General features: G+C 40.2%; 2 protein-coding genes and 1 pseudogene across 2 annotated transcripts in view; 1 reads left to right on the top strand and 2 right to left on the bottom strand.

Moving 5' to 3' along the window:
• The window catches only part of LOC145487131 (uncharacterized), a 76,386-nt gene extending 72,283 nt beyond the window's left edge, over positions 1-4,103 (bottom strand). Inside the window, exon 1 of the mRNA XM_081465858.1 lies at positions 3,978-4,103. The gene's annotated coding sequence lies outside the window, so the exon portion shown is untranslated. The remainder of the gene's footprint in view (positions 1-3,977) is intronic.
• A 1,326-nt stretch (positions 4,104-5,429) lies between these two features.
• LOC145486865 (uncharacterized) lies at positions 5,430-6,098 on the top strand (annotated as a pseudogene).
• A 3,301-nt stretch (positions 6,099-9,399) lies between these two features.
• LOC145486864 (uncharacterized) overlaps positions 9,400-10,000 on the bottom strand; it is a gene marked incomplete at its 5' end in the record, with an annotated part of 1,445 nt that continues 844 nt past the window's right edge. Inside the window, one exon of the mRNA XM_081465580.1 lies at positions 9,400-10,000. This exon is cut by the window's right edge and continues 844 nt beyond it. Coding sequence (XP_081321706.1) covers positions 9,828-10,000 — 173 coding nt within the window.

Raw genomic sequence — 10,000 nt, 5'->3', positions numbered from 1 at the left:
GACATTTCGAAGCGGCTGAAACTAAACAAGCTCAACTCAGATCGGCTCGCTAAACTCCTCATGCAAAACAAAAGCGAAGCGATGTGGCATCACGATCTGACGTCACATCTTAATCCGCTGACCGTTTAAGCTCCCGCGATGAAAACGGAAATGGCGGATGCAATCCGAAGCTTTGGATCGATTTTTTCATAAAATCATCCATCGTCGATATCAATTATCGCTGTCAAATTGATCCATCCTATGTTAACATCAATACAAAAAATAGTTAAAATTAGCCTTGAGTTCCCCTTTAAGCTAAGTACCATTGACACTTAAATAAAATCTTTCATTCATTCATTCATTCATATTTACGCGGCGTTATACATTCTCTCGTTTAAAGTCGCCAAAAACATGAAACTCTGGATGTTTCAATTCAAAATAAACCTCCATATTCTTTACACTCACGACAAACTTTTTAGAGCTAAAATTATCGAAAATGATGAATATCAATTGTGTGGTGTAAGACAGAACCTAGAGCATCTGTTCGTAGAATGTCGGCACGTCCATTCTTTCTGGAACATTGTTGCCTCTTGGTGGAACTCTTGTAACTTGCCCAAGGTCTCACGAACAAAGCTAAAATATATGCACATCACCCTGAGAAGCAATCTTTCCGCGCTGTCAACCTTTGCTTGATAATAATAATAATAATCATAATAATCATCATCATCATCATAATAATAACAATAATGATAATAATAACAACAATAATAACTTTATTTAAGTTAAGTGTGATAGTAGCCTGTTACTACATCTACACTGTAGCCAGAGAAAGTAAATCCTACAGCATAACAGCGTTCAAAGTATTGCTAAAAAGCAAACTATCCACGGAGTCACCAAGCGTTCGAGCATCCGTGAGCTTTTAGATACTTATATGTAGCATTCTATTGATTTTATATGTAATAAATGTCAAGTATAAGCAAAATGAACATTGTAAGCTACGGTATTGTGAATAGTATCAGTACTGTAAGTTACGATAGTATTGCGAGTAGTAGTGGCGGTGGTGGTGGTGGTGGTGGTGGTCCGCACGAGTCCCCGCGTCCCCGCGTCCCTACGTCCCATACGTCCCCGAGTCCCCGCGCACCCAAGTCCTAAGTCCCAAGTCCCACATGCCAATCCCCAAGACCCCGTCCCACTTTTAGTCACAGCCGACGGAAATGCAGTTCTCAGATGTCAACAAAAACAACAAAACGTTCCGGCGGGACTGTTATAAAGGTCGTGGCTGCCGTTGTGGACTATGCACTGTGGCTTTTTTCAAGTGGAGTTTACAAGCCGATGGACTTCAACATTGATATTGGCAATGACAATGAGATTTTCTCCTCACACTGAAGAGAGAAATTAAGCTTACATTAGTGCAAATTAACCGGAGGTGAAGAACATGGTCAAAGGAAGATGACACGTTTCCTCTGTTGGAAAGCAGTCAGAATAAGTTATCCCTTTCGCTCAGTTCAGTGTACTTTGGTTGCTGGTTAAAAATAATTTTTTGTCGCTTGCATGGAATTTTTTTTGTCATTGAATTGAAAATTGTTTCTGCCGCTGATCACTACCGCGCTCTGAGTTGTTCTGTTTCCCGTGAATCCAAAATTATTTCTGCCCGGGTTTCTGTCGCTGATCGCTTCGCTCCGAGCAACAGGAGTTGTTTTGTCGCTTTACCAGTATTCACAACTAGTTCTATTGTTACATCCCCATGATCGCCATGCTTCTAGTTGTTTAGTCGCTGTGCCACCATTCAATTTTTTTTTTCTCTCGTTGAGCGCTACTCTCCAAGGTATTTGTTGTTATTTTCAAAATTATTTCTGTCACTGGTCACCCCACTTCGGGCTGTTTTGTTGCTGGATTTCCAGTTATTTCTGTCGCTGATCACTTCGCTCCAAGCTATTGTTTTGTTGAGTTATTTTCTAGGTTTATCGCTACACTCCGAGTTGTTTTATCCGCGCTGTTAAGGTTCAAATAAACTTCTGTCGCCTTGTTGGGAATTGCTTTGTTGTGGTGTAGTATTCAAATTGAATTCTGTCTCTAATCGCTGGGCTTCGAGTTGTTTTGGTTCAAGGATTCAAAATATTTTAGCTACCCTCCGAATTGTTTTGCAGCTTGGCTAGAATGGTACTCCTGTCGCTGGGCTGCGATCAATTATGTCGCTGGGTTCAAAAATAGTTTTGCCATGAGAACCAAAATGGTCTTCTTCCATGGGCTAAGATTTCTTTCTTCGATGCGTTTTGAGGTATCAGGATCGCTAAAGATTAAAACAGTATTTCATGTTATGTTACAATGTCGCAAAATACGATAGTTCTCTGCGTGTTGCTATGCAAATGAGAGCAGATAAATTCTTTCTTGATGTCATCGCTGTTTTCTTTGATTCAAATTCTCAGGGGACAAACTTTGATGTGTCTCCCACCCAGCGTTTTTATTCCAAATAGGTTTTGGTTCTTTAGGCGCTTCTACTACAGTGCAATTCAGTCTGCAGGATTTTTTTTTTTTTTTCACTTCTTCTTTCACGTTTTTTTTTTTTTTGTTTTGTTTCAGTCACCCTCCCTTGCATGAATTTTTTTGTGTGTGCTTTTTTCCTACCTCCCGCCCGCAATCAATTTTCTAATGGTCCGTCCCTAAACCATGGTTGATCACAGGGTAAATCGAACTTTTACCTTGGTTAACTAAAAAAGCTACGCAGTCAATAGTAAATTCGGTCCAGCTCGGGGGTATCGTGGCAGAAGTAAAGTTACTTGTTAAGTTATGTATTAATGAAAACAGCTTCAGATTGGCAGCTGAAGCATATGGAAGTCTAACTAGACATTGTTGGTCTGTATTTTGTTTAAAACAATCCATAATACTGCATAATCTCACAAAAAAACGAGCCAAGATTAAGTCATTGACGAACATCAGTAAAACGAGTACTAGTTGTGAAAAATGAACGCACTAACCTTTTAGAGATGTGTTTCACTGCAGTAACATATCCCAAATATCCCAAAGGAAGGGAACAGATTCACTCTATCCACTGAAAATCACAAAGTTACAACTATGCACTTCTTGCGGCTTGCTGAGATGTCTCTTCCCTTAGACTAAGGAGTGAAGTAAAGGCGGTTAAATCTGGATATTTGGCAGTTCAGTATGGCGTCACTGAGCAGGAAGGAAGTAGAACTGTACACGAAATGAAATATCTACGCAAGCGTCAACTGAAGTGTAACTAAAGAAAAACATGCCTATTGTGCCTCAAAGCACAATGTGGAAAAGGAAAGATGATTAAGCCTGGTTATTTGACCGTACAGTATAGCATCATCAAACAAGGAGAAAGTTAAACTATACACGGAATGACTGAAAAATATTTGCAAGCGTCAACTGAAGTGTCACAGAAGCAAACAATGCCTGTGAAAGTTCAAACAAATGGACTCCCTTAGAAACGAAAATATGTAGCAGGCCTTTCTGGAGCTTCGTATTCACGAACCAATATTAATGAAAATTTCACATATATCTCCCTCCACTATCACACCTCCGAGTACAGCCTTCTGCCAGAAGCCGGACGCAATATTTGAAGGCGATACGCGTCAAAAGTTAACATTGATTTTATGCCGTAAAATGTAATTCAATTCAAAGTAATATATCTATTTTTTTATGCCTGGGAAAAGGTTATACTACTATACTCTGTTTAATCGCAACTTAGAATATGAACAGCATTTTTGGATTAGAAAGTTTAAAACTTGCGGTGTTCTGTTGTTTTAAAAGATAAATTAATACATGAAATGAGTCCGTTCTTCTAATTCTCAGGACAAGATGGCTGCCACACAACCGAATGTTACTGCCCGCTTGTGTCGTAATTAAAACGATGAAATATGGGCAGACACTGTTTGCAGCCGAAACAAAAACGATGCTATGTTATTGACGGAAATCAGTAAAACAAGCATTAGTTACGAAGAAAAACAAACAAACAAACAAACAAACGCACTAACCTTTTAGAGATGTGTCTTACAGCAGTAACTTATTTAAAAGGAAGAGCACAGATTCACTCTATCCACTGAAAGCCACAAGGTTACAAATGCAGACTTCTCGCAGCTTGCTGAGATGTCCCTTCCCTCAGGACTATGGAATAAGGGAAAGTGTGGTTAAATATGGATATTTGGCAGTTCATGAGTGCAGCATCATCAAGCAACTGAGGAGGAAGTAAAACTGCACACGAATATGACTGAGATATATATATATATGCAAGTGTCAACTGAAGCATCACAGATGCAGACAATAATGCCTATTGTGCCTCATGTCAGTGGGCTGTTGGTTTTGTGACTGGGTCTTGTTGTCACAGCATTGTCCGCGCGCGGAACACTCAGATTGTGCAGATTATTTTCCTTCCGGGTTTTCACTTATCGTCTCTCTTACTGTATTCCAAAGAGGCTTGAAAGCTATTCAAAATGCAAGTTACAAGTCGTAAAAAGGGTACAATTGATGTCTGCAATGTATCGGTATTCATTTTCGCGGACGAGAAATCAGACATATTCGAGGTTTAAGCAGTAAGTCAATAGAAGTGTTTCATGAAAATGGATCTGTACATACTGTTGGATCCTGCTAATTCGTAGTCGATTATTTCGAATTCCCCGTTATTTCGAACTCAAAACCATTTCCCTTGGATTTACCCTTCAGTCATTTACTATCCGCTCTTTCGAAATCCCGCTAATTCAAGCTATTTTTCGTTTCCCCTGAGAGTTCAACTGTACTCCGAAGTAGTGGCGCTCTGTTGTTTATGACGGATAAATGAAAACGACACGTGAGTAGCTTCCTATCAGTCAGGTCAAGATGGCTGCCATATAACTGAGTGAGACGACACGTTTGTACGCTAACTAAACGATAAAAAATGGACAGACATTGTTCGCAACCGAAACAAAGCGAGCCGAGGCTGAGTTGTTAACGCAAATCACTGAACTAAGCAATATAAGCTGTGAAAATGCACACGTACCTTTTAGAGATGCGTTGCACTGCAATAACTTATCCCAAAGGAAGAGACCAGATTATTATAAGCCACCGAAAAACACACCAGTGAGGAGTTTTCGCGACTCGCTTAATTAGACGTCCCTTCCCTAAGGAGTAAGAAATGAAGGATCAAAAGCCTACTAAACCTGGATATTTGGCAGTTCAGTACGGCATCGTCGAGAAAGAAGAAAGTTAAACTGTGCACGAAATGAGATATACACGCACGCGTCAACTGAAGTGTCGCGGACGGTAGCAAACAATAAGAACTTTTAGCATCGACGATTTTAAGGAAGGCTACGGTCAATGGAAGTTAAGAGTTGCCGCGAGGAGGTTGGGGAGAGTCCGTGCTGCAGCCGCGAAATTCAAGTCGTTTAGCAACAACACGGCAGCCGTACCTTCGTCAAAACAAATTCTCACAATTTTTATTTGACGACTTCAAAATGTCTCTCAGAGATGCCCGAGAGCATTTATTGTTTGCCTTCGACGCTGCCGTGATTTCAGAAGAAGAATTCGTGCTTCTATACGACTACAACAAATCTTCAAACTTAGATTTACGATATGATCATTATCCTCTCTTTGAGCTGGACAACATGGGGGACGATGAATGCTTGGCCGAGTTTAGAGTGAGAAAACGTGACATTCCTCTCTTAGAAGAAGCTTCGAATATCCCTGACGAGTTCACGCTGGAACAGAGAAGCGTGGTGGGGGGAACACAAGGTTTATGCATGCTCCTAAAAAGGCTGACATATCCATGTAGGTATGGCGATATGTTGCCACGGTTTGATCGACCGGTATCCGTGTTGTGTATGGCCACAAACAGTGTTCTGGACCACATTTATGCGGCCCATCATCGCCGAATCAGCCACTGGAATGCTGAAATCCTCGGTCCTGCGGCACTTCAAGTCTATGCTGACACCATATATCAGAAGGGAGCAACGTTACAAAACTGCTTAGGATTTATCGATGGAACTGTTCGCCCTATAGCAAGGCCGGGAAGTAATTAACGAATTATGTACAATGGCCACAAGCGCGTCCACAGCTTGAAATTCCAAGCGATAGCTACACCCAACGGGTTAATTGCTCACCTTTATGGTCCAGTCGGTATATAACTTTATTTTAATCTATTTTATTACCACTTGAATTAATAATTCCCGATAAACAAACCTGCTAGTATTACATTAGGGACTTTCATACCGGGAAGCCTGGGTACTAGTTTCGCGGTTTGTAGGGACAAAATTTTTGCGGGAAAAATTGTAAATATGGCGGTCCTTCATTAATTGTCTTGGAGGTAGAAAACCATAAGTAAAAGTTAAGAAAATACACATATCCGCTTTCAAGTTGTTGGCCATGTAGAAAGAAATTCAAGAAATATGGAGAAAAGTGCAGAGTTTGACAAGGAAAATTGTGTGAAGTGATTGGCAGATATCGGAGCCTCTAGATCTGGTTCAAAACAAGAACTAACAATGAGGATAAATCGATTATCAAGATATCCAGGACTAGTCCAGAAACTCAAGGCACAGTCAGAAAAAGCTTACGTATTTCCCTGTACTCTTGATTCCGCGGATATTCCACCGCCCACAGCCAAATGCAGCCCAGCCAACGACGATTTGCCCAAGATCAACAATAAAATGTTTACTCAGTATGCTTCCATGAAACAGGAAGGTTAGCTCTGGTCAGCAGAAGAAAGCGTTACAAATGTTTACAAGTAGAAAAATTGTCAATGTCAAACCTCTTGTCAACGAGCGAGTAGTTTATGTGAAGGCTATGATAAAAAAGTCTTACGGGTCCATGCAACGCCCCACAGTTATTATGTTTGAAAATGGAAAACCAACCAAAGCTCATTGTAGTTGTCCAGTAGGACTAAGTGGACTCTGTTGCCATGTATTAGCATTGCTTCTCTTCTTGAAACACTATCATGAAACTGGAGAGAAAATGCAAGCCTTAACATGTACAGAACAACTCCAGAAATGGCATAGGTCCTCACACAAGAGTTCTATACCAATGGTGCCACACTGAGGGAGTTAAAAGTTAAATCTACTGTAAGAGTTGAAAACAAAGGAGGTACCATTCAAGTGGCTGATCCCCAAAATAGCACGATGAAACGTGATGTTCAAAAAATGAGAGATGAAATGAAAAGTGGAATCATTGAATTGAAGACACCTTTAAACCGTTTGAACATCACGTGTACACAGTACTGGTTGAATCCACAGAACAACCCCTGAGTTTTCAGTGATACAGTTATCTGATATAAAACCTGAGTAGATATCACTGAAGAAAAAAAAAAAAAAAGACCCATCCCATGTGATGCAATTCCAATGAGGGCTTTACCTGTTATGATGTTCTTGTAGATAGAAAACATGAGAGAATTTAAATCCAGATTTGATACATGCTGAAATTTGAATTCAATACAATCGAGGATCATGTCTGTGGGTCCATGGCCAGTCTTAACGAAAATGCATGGCATCTTCTCTAGTAAAAACCCAGCTTCACGCTTAAGGTTAATACAAGTGAAGATTGTCTCAAGGAAAACTATCCAACTAACAAATATGCACTGAATTGTGCTCTCTCCTACTTTACGCACAAATGCCATCACACCCTGATGGAGAGAATGTCATCAGATTGTAAGCACTGCAAAGAGTTCTGTTGGTTTATCTAGAGATCTCTTCCCAGTACCTTTACAATCAGTATGGATGATGACATCACTGTAAGGCTGCAAACAATTCCAGAGAATGAATGAATGAACACCTTTATTTAAGTGTCAAACTAAAATAGCAGTAAATAACCACTAAATGGGGACACTATAAATAAATTAAAATTAATAAAACTATTTACAATTGATAAAACGAGTATGAAATTAATGAGATTATTTACCTGTGCAAGATTGTTGAATGTGGCTTAGAACTATTTACAAATACATATAGACTTTATAAAATACTAAAGTGTCTATTAAGTACGACATAAAATACAATCAGAGCAATGAGCACCAGCCAGTAAGTAATTTAAATCAAGCTTTTTAATACGCTGCCTAAATACAGATAATGCAGGAAGGTCTTATATTTTTGGGTATTAGACTACATAACTTTGGGCAAATGTATCTGATGGAATGCTTGCCATACGTAGTCGTGTCAAATCTTTGCATGGCGAACTCCTTGTTTCTCAGTGAATATTTGGTGTCTGTCATATGGAGGAGGTCTGCAATATATTTCGGACAAATGTGTATTTTTTGTCTTGTACATAAAAACAGCCATATCCTGTAACCGTCTGTTATGCAGGGTGCACAGATTAGCCATACTCAGTAATTTATCATTTTGAACTGTTCAACAGATAATCCACACAAGTACTTAAATGTATTTGGCTTCTTAATGAGATTGGAGTAGCTAAGTTGCTCTTGCTGTAGCCTTTTTACAGCAATTTTCAGTTCCTCATTTTGTTTATTAGTATTTTATCTCGTTCCATTTTCCTTTCGCCTTAGGGATGGGGGCTGCTCTCGCCGCGCTCGTTTGCTGAAGCATGATAAGTAAACTCTACAACAAAGCCACCGATCTGGCGTAAATATGGCCACTAGCGTGACGTTTATTTGTCTCAGATAAAGTTATCAAAAATTACAAGTATTTGATGTTATCTTAAGCAAAGGTGGGGCACGAAAAACCGCCACAAGGACAATCGAAGTGTATGATATTTGGCTGGAGCTGGGGAGGCGGAGGGAAACTTGAAAATTAGCTCTGGAGATAGCGTTGCTGCTGAATGGTAAGGAGGCCGAAACTGACATGCCAAGCAAACTAAATAGTAACCGCGATCCCGCCTACTAGTATCTGATTGGAGTCTCCTAGGTGATGTGCCTTTCCTTGCTCCACCCAAATAACTGATAGACGTATTATAGTACCCAAGAAAATGTCTCGATATAAAATAACATTATATGTGCTGCATATAATGCTTCTTTTTATCTCGTTCCATTTTCCTTTCGGCTTAGGGATGGGGGCTGCCCTCGCCGCGCTCGTTTGCTGAAGCATGATAAGTAAACTCTACAAACAAAGCCACCGATCTGGCGTAAATATAGCCAGTAGCGTGACGTTTATTTGTCTCAGATAAAGTTATCAAAAATTACAAGTATTTGATGTTATCTTCAGCAAAGGTGGGGCACGAAAAACCGCCAAAAGCCACACATTGTGGCCGCCCCACCAAGACGAGAGCAGAGCCCAGCCCACAATAAATTCAAGGAACCCGATAATCCCAAAAAGTAGATATTAGTCTGATCTCCTTAGGTATTGAAAACAAACTATAACGAGTGTCGGAGTAGCCCGAGCGTGTCGTACTGACTTAGATCCAGAAGTGATAGTAAAGGAACCACTAAAGTCATAAACAGTGCTACAGCTCATGACTGACTGACGTGTAAATGACGTGACAATAACTCTACAAGATATGAGGACTATAGGCAATAACAAAGCCGCAGGTCCTGATTTACTAGCGTGTAGATGACGGTGCAATAACACCACCAAAGGGTTAACCTATCATGACTAACTAGCGTGTTTAGTACTCAATACAAGAATTAAGAAAGGACGAAACCATTAACGAAACCACAGCTCCTGACTGACTGGTGAGTTAATGGCATTACATTACTAAAAGCTAAAACAGCGCCTTGAGGGCGTGTGAAGTATATTACATGATAATGACGGAATGACACGAAGCATTAACAGTGCCACAGCTCATGACTGACTAGTCTGTCAATGCCATTGAGTCAATTTCCCATCCTACGAAATGTAGATAATTAAATGCGTTACAGCCGATGACGGACAGGCCGGCGGAAGACCTTTGCTATGGGAAAAACCATGCTACCGATGTTAATTAGCGGAAAGTGTTTCGTTACGGATATAAAGTTTAAACGCATCAGACTTCCAGCGACCAAGAGCCCTGATTTGGGAATCAGAGAAACCTAGGTCAGCAGCATGACAAGCAGCACCGATGCGAAAGCTGTGACTTTTGTATCGGCTTGAATCGAGAGAACAAAAAGATA

Source organism: Orbicella franksi, chromosome 5 (genome assembly GCF_964199315.1).
Source record: "Orbicella franksi chromosome 5, jaOrbFran1.1, whole genome shotgun sequence".
Taxonomy (NCBI): Eukaryota; Metazoa; Cnidaria; class Anthozoa; order Scleractinia; family Merulinidae; genus Orbicella; species Orbicella franksi.
The sequence above is the reverse complement of the archived record's forward strand: the minus strand, read 5'-3'. Positions and strand labels throughout refer to the sequence as shown.